Source organism: Oncorhynchus mykiss, chromosome 11, assembly GCF_057628025.1.
Source record: "Oncorhynchus mykiss isolate SJ-2025 chromosome 11, ASM5762802v1, whole genome shotgun sequence".
Classification (NCBI taxonomy): Eukaryota; Metazoa; Chordata; class Actinopteri; order Salmoniformes; family Salmonidae; genus Oncorhynchus; species Oncorhynchus mykiss.
The window spans coordinates 48,614,218-48,634,113 of NC_143032.1; the positions used below are offsets into that span (position 1 = coordinate 48,614,218).

Below are 19,896 nucleotides of genomic sequence, written 5' to 3' on the forward strand. Positions count from 1 at the left end.
CAAAACATTTGATAGAAATAAGCTTTTTGTGCAGATGGAAAATGTCTGGGATCTTTTATTTCAGCTCATGAAAGCAACACTTTACATGTTGCGCTTATAATATACTTTAAACCTAGGCTACCTCAAGAGGCAGCCATTCAGTAAATTTGCACTGTTGGATGAAGACAACTGAAGTGTGTGGCCATGCACCATTGAATTTCACAAAATACGCACACACATTCAGTCATAACAATGCACGATTCAATATGAAATTACAAACAATTGGTCATGGTTTATTGTGAAAATGAGTTTACAATCAGTTGAAAATAATGTAAATTATCTTGCAGCATTAATGCACTGCAATTAAATGCTTTTCATCACACAAATGTTTTCAGAGATAAATACATTTTCATAGCCAGAAAAGGAAAAACGGTTCAAATAAGCAATCAATTTTCAGTGTATTTAATGGTTAATTGAAATGTTCTATAATTCCACAAAGGCTTATGACATTGTTTGATGTCCAGGCAACCACACTAATTCCTATTGCATAGGGCATGGAAAGGGAAACATCTCACCTAAACATTCATTTTATAAGATTAAACTAGTTTATTCAGCAATGACAGAGTATGTCAATGTACAAACAAACTTACACAAAGATTATATTGATGCACATGAGATGGTATTAGGAAGAAATTCAGAATTGAAACGGAGGCATCCCAAGCTAAGATACATGACATGGCGCATGATGGAGCAAGACAAACTGTCTACAAGTGTTGTGTTCATTATAAACACACAGTAATAAAACATTTTGGAACCGTAATGAAAAACATGCATTTCTTCCGTTTGGTGCGTAATGAACATGACCCAACTCAAGAGGCAGCCATTCAGTAAATTTGCACTGTTGGATGAAGACAAAGACAGTGAGTTCACCACCTCCCCTGTGTCACTAGCAGAAGGCACAGTTAGATTAACAATATTAGAGGGCAATAGTCTATGGCTTGAATCACCCACTCCAATTACAAAGCACACATCAAATAAACCTGGTTTACTATTCATATTGAACACGGCATCATGATTTTATTTCACAATTAATCACATTTATTAAAACAGCCTAAAATTAAATGTTCCCATGGATTGATTTCAATGTCACTCATCAAGTAACGGTAATACAATATTTCCTAACAAAATGGCTTTATTTTTAACACAACACTTTAAAAGTCTCACTTATTTGAATCTTAAACCTATAAAACAAATCATCACTTTGACTTGAGTGTTTACTTTTGCAGGTTTATTGACGATATGAAAACCAGAGAGATTTAGTTGAGTTCAAAGATGTGATTACATAAAATGACATTTGTATGATTATATAAGACACTAATCAATAACACAATATATTTAATAACACACAATTCCATTGATGTACCAATGGAATCAGCTCTTAGGATGGAGAATTAATAAAGAATAAATAACAAAAAAAATAATGTATATTTACTGTCCTAGTGATACAGAGTTGCATTATCAAAGTCAGAAAATTCTAACATGTAAACAAATAAGAAATAGATTACATTTAAGTAGATATAATCAATAAATCACATACCAGCAGGGTTTAAGGTTCATTAATATAAAATATAAATATTTGTATATAATTATTCAAATATGAGAAAATACATAATTATGAATTAAATATATTTTTGGTTTTGATATTCATTTACCACAATCCTCTAAACATTCTCAAAGTGCATAGGTTACTCATGTGATTGCAAACAATTACCAAATAGCAATTACTAATACAATCATTTCCTCTATCTCTACTGTTAGTAGTTTTAAAAAGAGTACTATGGAACTGCCCGCTATGCGGTTGTGTATAATAAAATGAAACGTACCTACACAAAGTAATAATACCCAAGTAACTTGTGTAAGATTAATTTATAATTACGGTAATAAAAACATTAAAAATGTATTTCAGTGAAAATAAACTACAGTTGACTGAAATGTTTATCCATAAACTATACTTTCGACAGTCCAGAAGCATCTGCAGTTTTGGTCTATGAAACTGGGTCATGTTCATTGGGGCAAGAAATGGCAAATGGTTTAAAACGGTTTGCAGTGGAAAACAAAAATGATAATTTCTTATTGGACAAGTCCAGGTAGTTCCTCCCCATTTCAGTAAGTTTTCTTTGATTTTGTGCCTAGTGAACCTGATAACGATCAAACACCCATCGCCACTCGGGTCATATTGAAAGCTATTCCCTGTAAGAAAGTTTGAGGCTTTGAAAATAAGCCACAAAAAACAGTTGACAGAGAAATTAAGAGCAGCAAGCAAATGCACTCAAAGGAGATCTTAGAAAGAGCACAGACTGGATGTGTGACAACACCGGATCTAACACAAACACACACACAAACCTGTAGGAAAGCATAGCAACTCTCACTGCTTGTAATTGTCCCAATGGGAGGGGCAGATCATTGGTTAGCTTGCGTGGTCACACGGTGTACTCTAGCTCGGCATTCATCTTGGTGTACATCTCATAGATGGCATCATTAGCAGCAGTAAAGTTGACTAGAAACTGTCGGATTTTGTCCAGGCAGTCCTCTTCCTTGACCTTCCGCCCCTTGGACAGTGCCTTCAGGAAATCTGCCTTGTAGGGAGCTGCAAACACGGCTGCCTTCAGTGGAAGACATTCAAGTAAAGTCAGTTCAAAATGCAGACTCGTCAGAACAATAAACAAAGGTTGCCTTTTAGATCTCAGTGAAGGTGACATCACTTGAATTATGGCCACTACTAGCACAACTAACTACCAATCAATTTTTTTTTTTTTTTTTTAAATCTCTCATTATATATATATATATAAAAATATCAGCTACACTTGCACAGTTTAAATGGCAATGGAGAAGCTGCGTAATCAAGCAGTAATCCAAAGCAATCATGCTATGGTGAGACGCTTACCTTGAAGAGCTTCTGCACCAGCCAGCCATGGTACTTCTTCAGGGCCAACTCATAAGCTTTGGTGCAATTTACACGGATGAGGTCGGGGTTGTTTTCATCCTTCTCCCCATCCACCAGACTCTGCAGCAGGACCTGGATGAATCGGAGTCCCCTGGTCAATGAAGAACAAGGAAACAAACAAGTCACATAATCAGACAGACAATACAAAAACATGGACCAACATACAGTACCTCTACGTAGACAGACTCAAGGGGAACACATACATTTCAGGGAGAGCGCTTTATATTAAAGCAATTAGGTCCATCCCTTTATTATTATGAGCAGATATGAGGCTTTATAATGTCTTATAATAAGGATGATATACATATCCCTCTATTGAAGTTTCTACTGAATCAAAACGGCTGGTACTTATTAGAATCATTATGAGATGACACGCTCATGACAAGTCTTATAATGCATTATATCTGCATCATAATGCATTACAGCTGTAGGCATTAAGAACCGACTCAAGATCCAAAAGTAAAAAGTTGTCTGACCTCTTTAGCCACATAAGTGCCAGGGTGGCTCCCACTTTGGGCCAGTCTGCTCCATGCAGCTCCTTCTCTGCCTCCAGGATTTTTTGGAGTGTCTTGAACCTGCTAGGGTTGCTGTCAAAAACTGCTTTGATTGTCTAAACAGGGATAGTACAGTAACAGAGTTTGTTTCCATATGGATCTAAGGTTACCAGTTTGAACTTTGACCGTATTAAAATGTTGCTGTAGGCTACTTACCGTGATGTTCCCTACAATGTCTGCTTTAATTGGAGCAAAAACAGTAGAGCCAAGGCAGTCTGTCGAGAGACGTAAAAATACCATGTTTGCCCATACTGGAGAAATAACATCCTCCACAATTCACATGTCAGCTTTGTCTACATTCCCAAGAGCTAGGATAATACAGGAGAGAGGGATACAATTAGCATTATTGCAAAACTATTTTGCTGAAACTTCTTTGTAACTATGAGTAAGACATGAATCCATTTTTTTTGTCAAAAAGCCACCCATGGACATCCCACACCAATCCCAACAACAGGCTGCAGTATCTCTATGTCTGATGAGTAGTATGGAGCTGCGGCTCAAAGTATTGTTTCTTCATCCTATGTAATGTATTCAGTGATGGGTTCTCCCTCCTTACTGTTCAGAGAAATTAGTTATTGAAGTTGTTAGGTTCATGTCCCATCCTGCATCCTGATATTACCAGGTTCTGACAACTGCAAGTAACATCATGGAGTTAAACAATCCAAGGCCTCCCGAGTGGCGCAGCAGTCTAAGGCGTTACTACAGACCCGGGTCCATTCCTGGGCTGTGGTACAACCGGCCGTGTCCGGGTGTCCCATAGGACGGCGCACAATTGGCCCAGCTTCGTCCGGGTTAGCGGAGGGTTTGGACTGTGGAGGAGGGCTTTACTTGGGTCATCGCGCTCTAGCGATTCCTTGTGGCAGGCCGGGTGCCTGCAGGCTGACCCTGGTCACCAGTTGAACAGTGTTTCCTCCGACACATTGGTGCTACTGGCTTCCGGGTTAAGCTGACGGTGTTAACCTCTCTGTGAAATGTGGGACGGTAGCGTCCCACCTCGCCAACAGCCCGTGAAAGTGCAGGGCGCCAAATTCAAAACAAAAATCTCATAATTAAAATTCCTCAAGCATACAAGTACATATTTATATCCAAAAATCTCATTTTACATTGGCGTGTTATGTTCAGTAGTTCCAAAACATACAGTGATTTTGCAGAGAGCCACATCGATTTACAGAAATACTCATAAACATTGATAAGAGATACAACTATTATACATGGAACTTTAGATAAACTTCTCAATGCAACCGCTGTGTCCGATTTTTTAAAAAACTTTACGGAAAGAGCATACCATGCAATAATCTGAGTACAGCGCTTAGAGCCCAAACAAGCCATAAAGATATCCGCCATGTTGTGGAGTCAACATTAGTCAGAAATAGCATTATAAATATTCACTTACCTTTGATGATCTTCATCAGAATGCACTCCCAGGAATCCCAGTTCCACAATAAATGTTTGATTTGTTCAATAAAGTTCATTATTTATGTCCAAACACCTCCTTTTGTTAGCGCGTTTGGTAAACAAATCCAAACTCAGACGCGCGTGCAAGTCCAGCGGAAAGGTCGGACGAAAAGTCCAAAAAGTTACGTTACACTCCGTAGAAACATGTCAAATGATGTATAGAATCAATCTTTAGGATGTTTTTATCATAAATCTTCAATAATGTTCCAACCGGAGAATTCCTTTGTCTGTAGAAAAGCAATGGAACGAGAGGTAACGCTCACATGAACGCGCGTCACGAGCCCATGGCACTCTGCCAGACACCTGGCTCAATCCCCACTCCTTCAGCCCCCCTTCACAGTAGAAGCCTGAAACAAGGTTCTAAAGACAGTTGACATCTAGTGGAAGCCTTAGGAAGTGCAAAATGACCCTACAGACACTGTATATTGGAATGACAATGAGTTGAAAAACTACAAACCTCAGATTTCCCACTTCCTGGTTGGATTTTTCTCAGGTTTTCATCTGCCATATGAGTTATGTTATACTCACAGACATCATTCAAACAGTTTTAGAAACTTTAGAGTGTTTTCTATCCAAATATACTAATTATATGCATCTTCTAGCTATTATGGCTGAGTAGCAGGCAGTTTACTCTGGGCACCTTATTCATCCAAGCTACTCAATACTGCCCTCCAGTCACCAAGAAGTTAAGGAGCGCGGTTGGTGGGTCATGCTTCAGAGGATGCATGACTCTGACTTCACCTCTACTGAGCCCGTTGGGGAGTTGCAGCGATGAGACAAGATCAAAAATTGGGGAGAAAAAGGTGGGTGAAAATACAACAAAAAAATTATACAATTTAGGACACTTAAACATGGTGTAAAAATGCTAATATAGGTACAATTTATTTGCATTGGATTTGTGCCACAATTGCTTAAAAGTTAGCAGTTGAAACAGTGACCAACAAAACCAAAGCACGGGTGGCTGTCATACTTTGTCAATAGATTGCTTACAGGGTAAGAAAATTAATGTAATTTGGGTGAACTATTCCTTTAACATTGAAGGGAGGGGGGGGGGGGGGAATTCAAACTTGTGGTCAGAACTTGGTAATATCAAGATGTAGGGTAGGATGGAACATGAGCCTAACAACTTCAATAACATTTCTCTGAAATATGGAAAATAAACCACCAAATTCACTGGGAATACATTACATAGGATGAAGGAACAAAAAAATACTCTGAGGGGCAGCTCCATACTATATACTTGTTTTTGGGGTGGGATTGGTGTGGGGTGTGTGAGGGGTCCGTGGGTAGCTTTTGACCACTCCTCTGGATTCCTTGTGTCAAATTTTTTTACATTTAAGTTTGGTCCAATTGAGATGTTTGTTACTATATTTGAATATTATATGAATCCTATACATTAAAATTGTCAATTTGGATGCAATCATTTAGATCAAATTATATTTCAACAAAATGACCTTCTGTTTCTAATAACGTACATCATTTCAGAACAATCTGAGATGGTGGGTGTGCTTTTTGAGGTGGAACGAGAGCGAGAGAGAATGAGAGCGAGAGAGAAAGAGACAGGACTACCTGTGGCCTGAATGGCTCACGTCCCTTGAAGATTAACAAAGCAGCCTAATAAACCCCTACGCTCTGTCAAATACTTTTGAGAGGCATACGTTGGAAAAACAAAGCCTTTTCATTAGAACTAGAAAAACACAGGGTTGAGACAAACAGAGAACAGCATTCTGAGCTGCAACATGATCATGTACTTGAATGCTTTTGATACAAAATGGTAGGTCGACAGCAAACTCTTATTGAACTTGAAAATCAACAAAATGCTAAATAATTCACTCTGCTCAGAGCACCTGACAGATTTCTGAAAGCACCAGAGAGACTCATAAAACTTTAAGTAGGTCCTAGTATCGTGCCAAATCCAAATGGGTCTAATCCAATGCATCCCATCATTGGCCCTAGGCCTATCTATGCAACCGGAAAAGGAAATATATCCTCACATCCTCGGTCTCTTTGATCCCTGGCGAGACCTCGAACAGGACCAACATTTTGCCCCAAATTTTCAAACAGTTTTTTCTTCTTCATAGCAAGGTATAGGCTAGTTCTGTATAGTAACCTAGATATGTGCATTCAGTTTAAAGACCTCCAACAGTTTGTAACAATGCATTTCTTCACTTGGCAAAATCTCCCAATAGATAAGGCTAAACAACTTTCCCCAGGCCATTGACATAACTACATAAAAGGGGGCCAGGCTGTTCATTTGGGGTAGCCCAGTGGACGACATACATTCCGACAACACACGGCTTAAAGTGGAGTACAACTGACAACCGTTAGCCCTCAGTTCCAGAAGGCTACCCATTGTGCAAGTGGTAAAGGTATCTTCTCTAGTTACAGAGAAGCCCCACCTTTGTCCTTATCATTTAGAGAGAGACATGAATCCATTGATCCTGAATGTTATTCATTCATGACTACCACCAAAGATGCCCATCTCTCATTTTCCACCCCATACAAACGAAAACCTTTTTCTTTTTCTCTCTCTCTCTCTCTCTCTCTCTCTCTCTCAATTGCTTCCACATAATGCTTTTGTGCAGTTGCTTTGGGAGGTCCAGGCTACGTGATGAAAGCAGAGGTCATCAATTGTATTGTCGATGAATCCTAACACCAGGTGTAAACATACAACTGAGTTAAAGGTTGGTGGAAAAACAAAGAGAAGATCCTATCCTAGGCATATCCTCCAAAGAAATGTGAAATTCCAACATTATATACACTAGTCACAAATCAATGTAGCAGTTATGTATAATTGAGTTGTGACTGATTATATCATGACAAAATTAATTACAGCATTTTTTTTTTAAGAACACAAAATAAACCATACAAACACTTATCCAGTTTCTTGAGTTGATCAAATGGAAAGTTATCTAAGAAATTATTAGGTCAGTTGGATCAATGACAACGAAATGGAAAGATGTTAATATCAACACCAGACTTCGGTGTTTTCAGAGGTTTCACCTGCCTAATTCAATAGCGTATCTTTGGCATACAGGATGAAGCCACACAATGATGCCCGGTGGGCTACACAGTCAGTGAATGGCCAAGGGGAACTCAACACCGTGCTAATCAATTTTAACAACTTCAAATCGAGGCCAGTGAATTAAATTATTAATGCAAAAGGTTTGTTGACTGCTTGATAAAGAGACATACGATCCCAAAAAAAGATTGTCCCTTATGGCATTTAATTGCTTGGGATTGACAGAGGTGTTTTGACAGATTGCTTCTCACATTCTGAAATCCCAAAAGCAAACTACCCCACAGGCAAATCAGACTATGAAGTTAATTTAAGTCCGTATTCTACACATATGAATACTTCTCCTCACTCCTGGCATTGTCAGGTCAATCAAATGTTGATAACTCTACCCTTGCAGGCATAAAACATATTCAGAGAAAAGCAATTTGCTTATGACAAGCTGATGGCTAGCCACAAGAGTATGATCATAAAATTGTCTTTATTCATAATGGGCTGTATTAAATGGTGTGGCTTAACGGACAATAGGTTGTTTGTTGCAACAAAATAGCGAGCAATTTGGATGGTAGTCTATGCACATACTGTGGCTAGAATTCATGTAGCAAGCTCAAATCATAGTTTGCAAGCTACTTACCAAAGAATGGCGGAAGATATGACACCGACTCCAAGAATGATCTAGTTTCCACTTGTTTATCGGCTGGAAGCTGTTTAAATTGGTGCTCCATAAGAAGAGCCATCGTGAACACTACACACAATATCTCTGACAATAACCGCGACCAGTGAAGTGATTTGTAAAACCCGGAACTGCCACCGAAGTGAGTTTGTGAGCCTCTCCAACAGTGCACGCCCCTTTCTGGTCTGAAAGCTGCCTGGGAAGAGCAGAAGCTGACTCAGAATGCTCATTTAAATAGATGGGAAGTAGTGCATCGATCAAGTGAAAAATGAGGGTTAAAACCCTACATGGAATTGTGCATAGGTATCTATCCGACAGCAGAACGTCTCAACATGTAGGACATTATGTAATAGTAGCCTATGCAACTTGTAAAAGCTGCCTTTTTAAATGCTGAATTGGTCAGGGAGCTGGCTACTTTTTAGTGAGGGACATCATTATACGGTCAAGTGGGTTATATCCCGTGGTGTAATCATTAGCCAAACAGTTGCAACTAAAACAAGAGTTTCTATTGGACACATTCATATAGTTTCCTCCCAGTTTCGTTCCGTTTAAGAAAGGTTTTGCATCAGAATCGGCGTAATGAATATGCCCCTGTTGTTTGCTGCTTTGGTGTCAGTAGATGGATGATGCTCACTCATGTGGTCATTGAAAAGGACTTGTGAAAGTGATGTAGGTATTCCTGCAACTGTCTAGTGATCAACAATACAATTAGAATAAAATTAGCATACTATATTCAAATGTAACATTGTGCACTGCTAGACGTTTCGCAGAGAAAGGAAGATAAAACCTTGTAATTCTGGTCTAATTCCTTGATATAGCAGATACAGATGACAAAGGCCTAGAATTATCTGTTCTCCATTAAATATTTAGCTATATATAAATAATTCATCAGACAATTATGTCTCCACTTTAGGCCTACTCCTGGTGTGCTTCTTTATGCAATGTGGAATCACAACTAGGTGACAGTGGGCCAAGAACGGATTTGCATACAATTGCTGCAGGAAATGTACTCCCGCAAATTCTGAGGGTTACCTCTACCCAGGTCACTGCGACTGTCAGTCCAACACCTTACCTGCTATGCAAAGACGTCTTGACAAGGCCGCTAGGTGTTGTACTTATAGGTGTATACACACAACCCCTGTCTTCAGAAAGCTCGTCCCGTCCCAGATTTCACTCTAACAAGTCCCTTGATCTTGCGCCTACGTTGGGATATGCTGTCGAAGACTACCCAGGTACGTTTCTCACACTGAGCGCTTAGAAGACATCGATGTCTGTTGGGTCATCCCTCTTCTAACACCAATGTAGCGAAGTCAGAGGGCACATTGAACCACATACATAATAGAACTGTCACCCAACTGTTAGCCGTTACGGAGAGATCTGAACACTCATGGTGAGGTCGCTAGGTGTTTGGTTAGAGTCGCTACAGTAGCATACAGTATGTTGCACTGGCCAATATGAAGGCATGCGCTGTTCCTTTCGCTGATTTGTCCCAATCAGGGAAACCACCTACCCATTACCTCACCAATCAATCAATCAGCAAATTCACTAGTTTCAGTTGTTGGCAAAATTCAATACCACCAGCTGGTCTAATGATAAAACGCTGAATTAAAATCATGGATTTGGGTTGAAGTGCTGCGTGTATGCTTGGCATACATTCATCAATTGCCAATCATTTACAACGCCATTCTCGTTGCGCTGTTTGACCCTTGCGATGCGCCATAGTGTAACTAGGAAGAGAATTTGTTACTAAGTGAAACGGGAAGAGAAAGAAATGCAAGGATGTTCTCCAGTTGCAATCCAACATAGCTAGCTAATTTAAATGAAATTATATTTTGGAGAAGGAACGTAGACCGGTAAGCAATGTTATTCAACAGTATCTCTGTAAATACAAATGCGAATTTTACGCTAGCTAACGTTTGCTACGACTTGATAATGTTTTGCTAGTGTGTCATACGTCATGATATTTTGAATCTACGTTAGCTAAATTAGCAAACGTTAATAACCTAGCCAGTAACGACTTTGTCCATTGCGATTGTCTTTAACAGCAGCAGTTTTGTCTGTTTCTAAATAGCTAACTGAATAGGTGAGTTTTTCAATCTGGATCAATGGCTCTACCAACCCTCTCTGCCCACATTGGCCGAGTCGAGTTCGTTCCTTGGAAAGCCAGATGGTGCGGCAGGGGGAACAGGAGGCACGTTGGCGGCAACACTGGGAGCTGCACTCAATGCACTAAAGGCAACAACAGAACATTGTAAGCAGGCACACTGGAGTTCTCGTCAATCATACCAGCCGAGGTAGGCTAGTTAACAACGCAACTGCATTTTCTGGCCACTGTTTCGTTGATACTCTTGAAAATTATTCAGCCCCCTTAAATTCATACTTTGTAGCGCCACCTTTTGCTGCGATTACAGCTGTAAGTCGCTTGGGGTATGTCTCTATCAGTTTTGCAGATCGAGAGACTGAAATTTTTCCCCATTCCTCCTTGCAAAACAGCTCGAGCTCAGTGAGGTTGGATGGAGAGCATTTGTGAACAGCAGTTTTTAGTTCTTTCCACAGATTCTCGATTGGATTCAGGTCTGGACTTTGACTTGGCCATTCTAACACCTGGATATGTTTATTTTTGAACCCATTCCATTGTAGATTTTGCTTTATGTTTTGGATCATTGTCTTGTTGGAAGACAAATCTCCGTCCCAGTCTCAGGTCTTTTGCAGACTCCATCAGGTTTTCTTCCAGAATGGTCCTGTATTTGGCTCCATCCATCTTCCCATCAATTTTAACCATCTTCCCTGTCCCTGCTGAAGAAAAGCAGGCCCAAACCATGATGCTGCCACCACCATGTTTGACAGTGGGGATGGTGGGTTCAGCTGTGTTGCTTTTACGCCAAACATAACATTTTGCATTGTTGCCAAAAAGTTCAATTTTGGTTTCATCTGACCAGAGCACCTTCTTCCACATGTTTGGTGTGTCTCCCAGGTGGCTTGTGGCAAACTTTAAACAACACTTTTTATGGATATCTTTAAGAAATGGCTTTCTTCTTGCCACTCTTCCATAAAGGCCAGATTTGTGCAATATACGACTGATTGTTGTCCTATGGACAGAGTCTCCCACCTCAGCTGTAGATCTCTGCAGTTCATCCAGAGTGATCATGGGCCTCTTGGCTGCATCTCTGATCAGTCTTCTCCTTGTATGAGCTGAAAGTTTAGAGGGACGGCCAGGTCTTGGTAGATTTGCAGTGGTCTGATACTCCTTCCATTTCAATATTATCGCTTGCACAGTGCTCCTTGGGATGTTTAAAGCTTGGGAAATCTTTTTGTATCCAAATCCGGCTTTAAACTTCTTCACTTCTGCGCTTTTAACGGACCTCTGAGACTATCACAGTGCAGGTGCATTTATACGGAGACTTGATTACACACAGGTGGATTGTATTTATCATCATTAGTCATTTAGGTCAACATTGGATCATTCAGAGATCCTCACTGAACTTCTGGAGAGAGTTTGCTGCACTGAAAGTAAAGGGGCTGAATAATTTTGCACGCCTAATTTTTCCGTTTTTGATTTGTTAAAAAAGTTTGAAATATCCAATAAATGTCGTTCCACTTCATGATTGTGTCCCACTTGTTGTTGATTCTTCACAAAAAAATACAGTTTTATATCTTTATGTTTGAAGCCAGAAATGTGGCAAAAGGTCGCAAAGTTCAAGGGGGCCGAATACTTTCGCAAGGCACTGTATGTGTGTATATATATATATATATATATATACAGTGGAAGTTGGAAGTTTACATACACTTAGGTTGGAGTCATTAAAACTGGTTTTTCAACCACTCCACAAATTTGGCTGATTTCTTTTTGCTTGACATCATGGGGAAATCAAAAGAAATCAGCAATTTGGTTGAAAAACAAGTTTTAATGACTACAACCTAAGTGTATGTAAACTTCCGACATCAACTGTGTGTGTGTGTGTGTGTGTGTATATATATATATATCACACACACACGTAAATGTATATATATATGGGGTGTCAGGTAGCCTAGTGTTTAGAGCATTGGACTAGTAACCGTAAGGTTGCAAGATCGAATCCCGGAGCTGACAATGTAAAACCTGTCGTTCAGGGGCAGAACAAGGTAGTTAACCCACTGTTCCTAGGCCGTCATTGAAAATAAGAATTTGTTCTTAAATGACTTGCCTAGTTAAATAAATAATATATATATATATATACACACACACACACAGTTGAAGTCAAAAGTTTGCATACACCATAGCCAAATACATTTAAACTCAGTTTTTCACAATTCCTGACATTTAATCCTAGTAGAAATTCCCTGTCTTAGGTTAGTTAGGATCACCACTTTATTTTAAGAATGTGAAATGTTAGAAGGAATGGTTTATTTAAACTTTTATTTCTTTCATCACATTCCCAGTGGGTCAGAAGTTTACATACACTCAATTAGTATTTGGTAGTATTGCCTTTTTTTTGGGTAGCCTTCCATAAGCCTCCCACAATTAGTTGGGTGAATTTTGGCCCATTCCTTCTGACAGAGTTGGTGTATCTGAGTCAGGTTTGTAGGCCTTCTTGCTCGCACACTTTTTCAGTTCTGCCCACAAATTTTCTATAGGATTGAGGTCAGGGCTTTGTGATGGCCACTCCAATACCTTGACTTTGATGTCCTTAAGCTATTTTGCCATAACTTTGGAAGTATGCTTGGGGTCATTGTCCGTTTGGATGACCCATTTGCGACCAAGCTTCAACTTTAACTGATGTCTTGAGATGTTGCTTCAATATATCCTCATAATTGTCCTCCCTCATGATGCCATCTATTTTGTGAAGTGTACCAGTCCCTCCTGCAGCAAAGCACCCCCACAACATGAAGCTGCCACCCCTGTGCTTCATGGTTGAGATGGTGTTCTTCGGCTTGCAAGCATCACCCTTTTTCCTCCAACCATAACGATGGTCATTATGGCCAAACATTTTTTGTTTGTTTCATCAGACGAGAGGACATTTCTCCAAAAAGTACAATCTTTGTCCCCATGTGCAGTTACAAACCGTAGTCTGGCTTTTTTATGGCGGTTTTGGAGCAGTGGCTTCTTCCTTGCTGAGCAGCCTTTCAGGTAAATGTCGATACAGGACTCATTTTACTGTGGATATAGATACTTTTGTACCTGTTTCCTCCAGAATCTTAACAAGGTCATTTGCTGTTCTGGGATTGATTTGCACTTTTCGCACCAAAGTACGTTCATCTCTAGGAGACGGAACACGTCTCATTCCTGAGCGGTATGATGGCTGCGTGGTCCCATGGTGTTTATTCCTGCGTACTATTGTTTGTACAGATGAACGTGGTACCTTCAGGCATTTGGAAATTGCTCCCAAGGATGAACCAGACTTGTGGAGGTCTACAATTGTTTTTTCTTAGGTCTTGGCTGATATCTTTTGATTTTCCCATGATGTCAAGCAAAGAGGCACTGAGTTTGAAGGTAGTCCTTGAAATACATCCACAGGTACACCTCCAATTGACTCAAATGATGTCAATTAGCCTATCAGAAGCTTCTAAAGCCATCATCATTTTCTGGAATTTTCCAAGCTGTTTAAAGGCACAGTCAACTTAGTGTATGTAAACTTCTGACCCACTGGAATTGTGATACAGTGGATGATAAGTGAAATAATATGTCTATAAACAATTGTTGGAAAAATTACTTGCGTCATGCACAAGGTAGATGTCCTATCCAAATATATATGTGTGTGTATATATATATATATATATATATATATACTGCTATATATAACACTTAAACAACTGTCCACTTAGGAAGCAACACTGATTGACAATACATTTCACATGCTGTTGTGCAAATGGAATAGACAACAGGTGGAAATTATAGGCAATTAGCAAGACACCCCCAATAAAGGAGTGGTTCTGCAGGTGGTGACCACAGACCACTTCTCAGTTCCTATGCTTCCTGGCTGATGTTTTGGTCACTTTTGAATGCTGGCGGTGCTTTCACTCTAGTGGTAGCATGAGACGGAGTCTACAACCCACACAAGTGGCTCAGGTAGTGCAGCTCATCCAGGATGGCACATCAATGCGAGCTGTGGCAAGAAGGTTTGCTGTGTCTGTCAGCATAGTGTCCAGAGCATGGAGGCGCTACCAGGAGACGTGGAGGAGGCCGTAGGAGGGCAACAACCCAGCAGCAGGACCGCTACCTCCGCCTTTGTGCAAGGAGGAGCAGGAGGAGCACTGCCAGAGCCCTGCAAAATGACCTCCAGCAGGCCACAAATGTGCATGTGTCTGCTCAAACGGTCAGAAACAGACTCCATGAGGGTGGTATGAGGGCCCGACGTCCACAGGTGGGGGTTGTGCTTACAGCCCAACACCGTGCAGAACGTTTGGCATTTGCCAGAGAACACCAAGATTGGCAAATTTGCCACTGGCGCCCTGTGCTCTTCACAGATTAAAGCAGGTTCACACTGAGCACATGTGACAGACGTGACAGAGTCTGGAGACGCCGTGGAGAATGTTCTGCTGCCTGCAACATCCTCCAGCATGACCGGTTTGGCGGTGGGTCAGTCATGGTGTGGGGTGGCATTTCTTTGGGGGGCCGTACAGCCCTCTATGTGCTCGCCAGAGGTAGCCTGACTGCCATTAGGTACCGAGATGAGATCCTCAGACCCCTTGTGAGACCATATGCTGGTGCGGTTGGCCCTGGGTTCCTCCTAATGCAAGACTATGCTAGACCTCATGTGGCTGGAGTGTGTCAGCAGTTCCTGCAAGAGGAAGGCATTGATGCTATGGACTGGCCCGCCCGTTCCCCAGACCTGAATCCAAGTGAGCACATCTGGGACATCATGTCTCGCTCCATCCACCAATGCCACGTTGCACCACAGACTGTCCAGGACTTGGCAGATGCTTTAGTCCAGGTCTGGGAGGAGATCCCTCAGGAGACCATCCACCACCTCATCAGGAGCATGCCCAGGCGTTGTAGGGAGGTCATACAGGCACGTGGAGGCCACACACTACTGAGCCTCATTTTGACTGGTTTTAAGGACATTACATCAGTTGGATCAGCCTGTAGTGTGGTTTTCACACTTTAATTTTGAGTGTGACTCCAAATCCAGACCTCCATGGGTTGATAAATTTGATTTCCATTGATCGGTTTTGTGATTTTGTTGTCAGCACATTCAACTATGTAAAGAAAAAAGTATTTAATAGGAATATTTCATTCATTCAGATTTAGGATGTGTTATTTTAGTGTTCCCTTTATTCTTTTGAGCAGTGTGTATGTGTATATGTATGTATGTATGTATGTATGTATGTATGTATGTATGTATGTATATATATATATATATATATATATACTTACATACATACATATACATATCTCTATATCTCTATATATATATATATATATATATATATATACATACATACTTACATATATACATATCTCTATATCTCTATATATCTATATCTCTATATATATCTATATCTCTCTCTCTATATATATAGATATATATAGAGATATAGATATATATAGAGATATAGATATATATATATATATATAGATGAAGTTGGAAGTTTACATACACCTTAGCCAAATACATTTAAACTCAGTTAAGAAGCGAAGGAGTCCACACTTTGGCAGCTATTTATTAAATAACTAACAAAGTATAAAACTACAAAGGAAACTAACCTGTGATGTGTGAAAGTAGGCATGTGAGGGGTGTAATGGAGATATAGGTCAAATGTGTTGAAGGGTGCTCCTAATCCTTAAACAATCAACCAGATCACAAAACAAAATGGTGCTTATGGAGAGAGCTAGGACTGGGCACCAGGAACTTTTATATCCTCGATGAGCCCAAACCCATGTGCAACTTGTCACCTTAACGACCCAATCAGCTCCACCTGTTCCCGATCTGCGAAGAAGACGAGTCAAGTGACACAAGCCTCATTTGGGGCTATCGCACTGTCCAACTAAGAGAGCCCAGGAGGAGCTTGCATGTCCCCCTTGTTTTTTTTAACTGCATGTGAATTGACACAATGGGATCATCCCCTTTCACCAAAGTGACCTCTGCTTGAAATGTCTGTGTTGTCCACCAGGAGGCGGACTGCAGACTCCTGCCAGACCTGTTGTAGTAGGAGCAAGGGGGAGGGCGGTGGGGGGTGGCGGACGCCGCCTGGAAGAAGATGTCATCGAGGAATAGCTGCAGTTGGAGAGGCGGTGGGAGGCTGTTTGCTGTCCTGTACAGGTTAGTAGTATCACCACTTATGACTCCCACTGCCAGTCTAGGTCTTACTTGAGGGTGGAGATCTGCATTTGTGTTGCAAAGTTAATTGAATGTCTTGTCCTGTCAGGGAGAAGTCCCAGCGTGTTTGGGAGAAGTGGGAGGCAGAGTAGGAGAGGAGAGCCAGGGAGAGGCTCATTCAGGAGGTGAGTGGACTTGAGGGGAGGGCATGTGCAACACACGAAGGAGTGCCAAGCTTGTGTCTTTGTAGTGACAGCAGACGAGAGAATCCCAGCTCTCTCCCTTTGCTCCCTGAAAGGCTCTTGCAGATGGAGCTCAAGATGCAGGAGAACCGTCAGGCTCAGGATGAGTCTCTGAGGAGGCGGGGGGAGGGCTGATCCAGGAGCTGGAGAGGCAGACCAGACGCCGAGAGGGTCGAGGAAGAGGGTCAAAGGACGGCGAACAGGAACAGCCTGTGTTGACTGGGGTCAGTTGTTGGCCTGGGTTAGATTGAGTGGAGGGAGGCCCAATGATGTGGCTCATTGTTCTCTCTCCCCTGCAGGTGTCGCAGGTGAAGGAGAGGGATGCCCTAAGGCTGCAGGAGGATGAACAGAGGCTGGAGACTCATAGGATGGCCCAGCAGAGCTACCAGGACAAGTACTGATCCAGGGTCCAGTTCATTAGGGCAAGCAAAGCCAACGTTTTTACCTGGTAGCTAAACAGATGACAATCAATTTGGCAAATATACACACCCCTCTGTATGTATTTGGAGATAAAAATGGCTAATTTCTAAATAGTAAATCAGATATGCATGAAAATACCTTAAGACAACAGTACAGAATGTCACCTTTTATTTTGACACATTTGATCTTAAATCCAAAAATGCTGGAGTATAGAGCCACATCTAGCATCACTGTCCAAATGCATACAGAGTGGGATGTAAGCCTATTGCAGTTGATTTGCATTGCTATTTCTTACCATTTTTTTTGTTAATTGCTAAAGCAATTGATTAGTTTTGTCCCCTGTATATACTCTTGCCTTCCTCCGCTCATAGATTTGTAGCAGACCTCGATCAGCCTGGACGTGAGGCCAAAAGACACAATCATGTTTTCATACAAATAATTATTCTTAATGGGTTTAAAATGTGTCAAGTATTCCTACACCATGCTTATATCAGCTGCTGCATGTGGTGGTTGTAAAGTGTTACATATTTAGCAAACTGGTTGAAGGGTGTTGTAATCTTGGTGTGGGTTTATGTTTGTAGGTTTTTCATGAACTAAAATCATATTTTCCTTTCTTTGCACATCACAATAGTCCATAAGGTTGTACAGTACGTGGCCAAATACGACATGGCACGAGGTTACAATTATAAATTAAGTTTATTTAAAAAAATAAGGATTCCCCTCCCACTGTAGCTATGATTACTGCACAACTGACACATTGTTTGAAGTCCATTCAGAACAAGAGTCAAACACAGAGGGACATTTCCTTGATTACATTTCAAGTACAACACAGCTCTGAACCATCTGCTGACGGCAACCATGCACTTGCAGAATTGTAGTGGAGATATCTACAATCCTATCCAATTAGTTGCACGTCAAAGCTAGCAGCATTACAGAACGGAGCACAAAAACACATGGAAGAGTAAATGATTATTTGCGCTGCAAATCTATCCACTGTCACAGCACTAACACTGTTCTAGCACAAGACTGTGTCTAGCATCTTAGCTTATAAATAAAACATTCACTAGAACTCAATACAAGTAGTACAACATATTGCTGGTGAAGAGCATAATTTGCCCCCCTGAACAAGCGTTGAAATGCAATAATAGGCATAGATGGTTCTAGTAGATGCATTTTGAAATGAAAGCAATTACACTTGGATGGGGGAGACATGGACATTGCAGGGATACAAAAATGTGCACAGATGAGTGATGGTTCGACAGATCCAAATCTCCCAACATTCCTCCCTACGCTTGCTGGAATTGTATTAAATGGTATATTAGAATCCCATAGTTATTTATGTAGCTCCAAGGTGTGTAAAGTTTATACACTTATGGCTTATTCATAGCTTTCGCAACATCCTTAACCATGTGGAATACTATGCTGGATCGCATTAAATCTGCTTACAGGACGCATTTGGCCTGGGGGCCGCCAGTTTGAGATCCCTGGTTCCAACAAGGAGCATCAAAGTGGATGAAAGGCCTTTCTAAGGAGGGTATAGGTGTTGGGGAGTTTTTAAAAAATTACCAAAAACATGGCTTCATTGGTGTGGGAAATACTGTGTCTGGAAGTATGTAGAACCACAAAACTGCATATTAGCGACAAAGGATCTCCTGGGAACGCCCAATCATCTTGTCAGTATTTGGCTGTACTGTAGATTCCTGTTGTAGCTCACGACAAAAACAGCTTCTCCCTTCCAGTTAGTAGAGCTACGGATGATTTCCCATAGCTGTTCAGTCTTTTTGTCCCAATATTTATACTCTCATTTTGTAAATAAATAAATTACATGCAAATATCAACAACACTGATTTAAAAAACGACCACAGTAAAACAATGTTTTTTTCTAACCAGAAGTTAAAGGATGAGAACAATACATTAACAAAATGGAGACGTTACAGGGTATCTAAAAGCCCTGCGACGGTGGTCATGATGGTCAGTTGCCGTTCTCCTTGGTGGTGATGGTGACAAGCTGCTTGGCAGCTTTGGCAATGTCATAGGCACACTGGATAACCTGCTGGGTGACCAGCTGCATGTCGGGCCCTGGGCCTTCCTCAGGGGGCGCTGCCTTCCGACACTCACCCTGGAGCCGAAAGGAGCTAGACGTCAACAGGCGCAGGGGGCCTCTCACCATCTCTGAATGGGGTCTCTGGAAAGCACAAGGTAAGGTGAGATGAGGTTAAACGCATCATGCGACTATGAGCTGGGTTGTGTTCATTAGGCATCAAACAGAAGAGAAAGTTACTTTACGTTGCAAAACATTTTTAAATACCTTTGCAT

General features: G+C 41.0%; 3 protein-coding genes across 16 annotated transcripts in view; 1 reads left to right on the top strand and 2 right to left on the bottom strand.

The window, feature by feature from the left end:
- Nucleotides 1-251: 251 nt before the first annotated feature.
- On the bottom strand, nucleotides 252-8,873 carry gltpa (glycolipid transfer protein a). The gene is made up of 5 exons (XM_021621006.3): nucleotides 8,643-8,873; nucleotides 3,694-3,752; nucleotides 3,460-3,593; nucleotides 2,924-3,074; nucleotides 252-2,642 (listed from the first exon to the last, which is right to left on the bottom strand). The coding sequence occupies exons 1-5, from the start codon at nucleotides 8,743-8,745 to the stop codon at nucleotides 2,460-2,462; spliced, it is 630 nt and encodes a 209-aa protein (XP_021476681.1). The 5' UTR covers nucleotides 8,746-8,873; the 3' UTR covers nucleotides 252-2,459.
- Nucleotides 8,874-10,396: 1,523 nt separating this feature from the next.
- Nucleotides 10,397-19,450, top strand: LOC110535769 (uncharacterized). Of its 4 annotated transcripts, none has more exons than XR_002475306.3 (6): nucleotides 10,415-10,534; nucleotides 10,753-10,975; nucleotides 16,773-16,921; nucleotides 17,028-17,103; nucleotides 17,217-17,384; nucleotides 17,460-19,450. XR_002475306.3 is itself a non-coding variant. In XM_090190278.1 (6 exons), exons 2-5 carry the CDS (start codon nucleotides 10,787-10,789, stop codon nucleotides 17,293-17,295), a joined length of 450 nt encoding a protein of 149 aa, XP_090046404.1. In that variant the 5' UTR covers nucleotides 10,419-10,534; nucleotides 10,753-10,786; the 3' UTR covers nucleotides 17,296-17,384; nucleotides 17,460-18,200. The 4 variants fall into 4 exon arrangements, 2 of the variants coding, with proteins under 2 accessions (XP_090046404.1, XP_090046405.1); XM_090190278.1 differs by having other exon boundaries at nucleotides 10,419-10,534; nucleotides 10,753-10,932; nucleotides 17,460-18,200; XR_016484508.1 differs by lacking the exon at nucleotides 10,753-10,975 and having other exon boundaries at nucleotides 10,397-10,534.
- The window catches only part of LOC110535767 (ARF GTPase-activating protein GIT2), a 35,078-nt gene continuing 33,439 nt past the window's right edge, over nucleotides 18,258-19,896 (bottom strand). For all 11 annotated transcript variants that reach the window (XM_090190274.1, XM_090190277.1, XM_090190275.1 and 8 more), the window contains one exon: nucleotides 18,258-19,765. In XM_090190274.1, the coding sequence (XP_090046400.1) occupies nucleotides 19,553-19,765 (213 nt within the window). In that variant the 3' untranslated portion in view covers nucleotides 18,258-19,552. The remainder of the gene's footprint in view (nucleotides 19,766-19,896) is intronic.

Excerpts from the sequence above, each read along its gene's own strand:
- gltpa (XM_021621006.3), bottom strand. The coding sequence starts at position 8,745 with ATGGCTCTTCTTATGGAGCACCAATTTAAACAGCTTCCAGCCGATAAA. Across the intron at positions 3,594-3,693 it reads ACATTGTAGGGAACATCACG|ACAATCAAAGCAGTTTTTGA; the intron begins GTAAGTAGCCTA and ends ATCCCTGTTTAG. Across the intron at positions 3,075-3,459 it reads GCACTTATGTGGCTAAAGAG|GGGACTCCGATTCATCCAGG; the intron begins GTCAGACAACTT and ends TTCATTGACCAG.
- LOC110535769 (XM_090190278.1), top strand. The coding sequence starts at position 10,787 with ATGGCTCTACCAACCCTCTCTGCCCACATTGGCCGAGTCGAGTTCGTT. Across the intron at positions 16,922-17,027 it reads CTGTTTGCTGTCCTGTACAG|GGAGAAGTCCCAGCGTGTTT; the intron begins GTTAGTAGTATC and ends TTGTCCTGTCAG. Across the intron at positions 17,104-17,216 it reads GGGAGAGGCTCATTCAGGAG|GCTCTTGCAGATGGAGCTCA; the intron begins GTGAGTGGACTT and ends GCTCCCTGAAAG.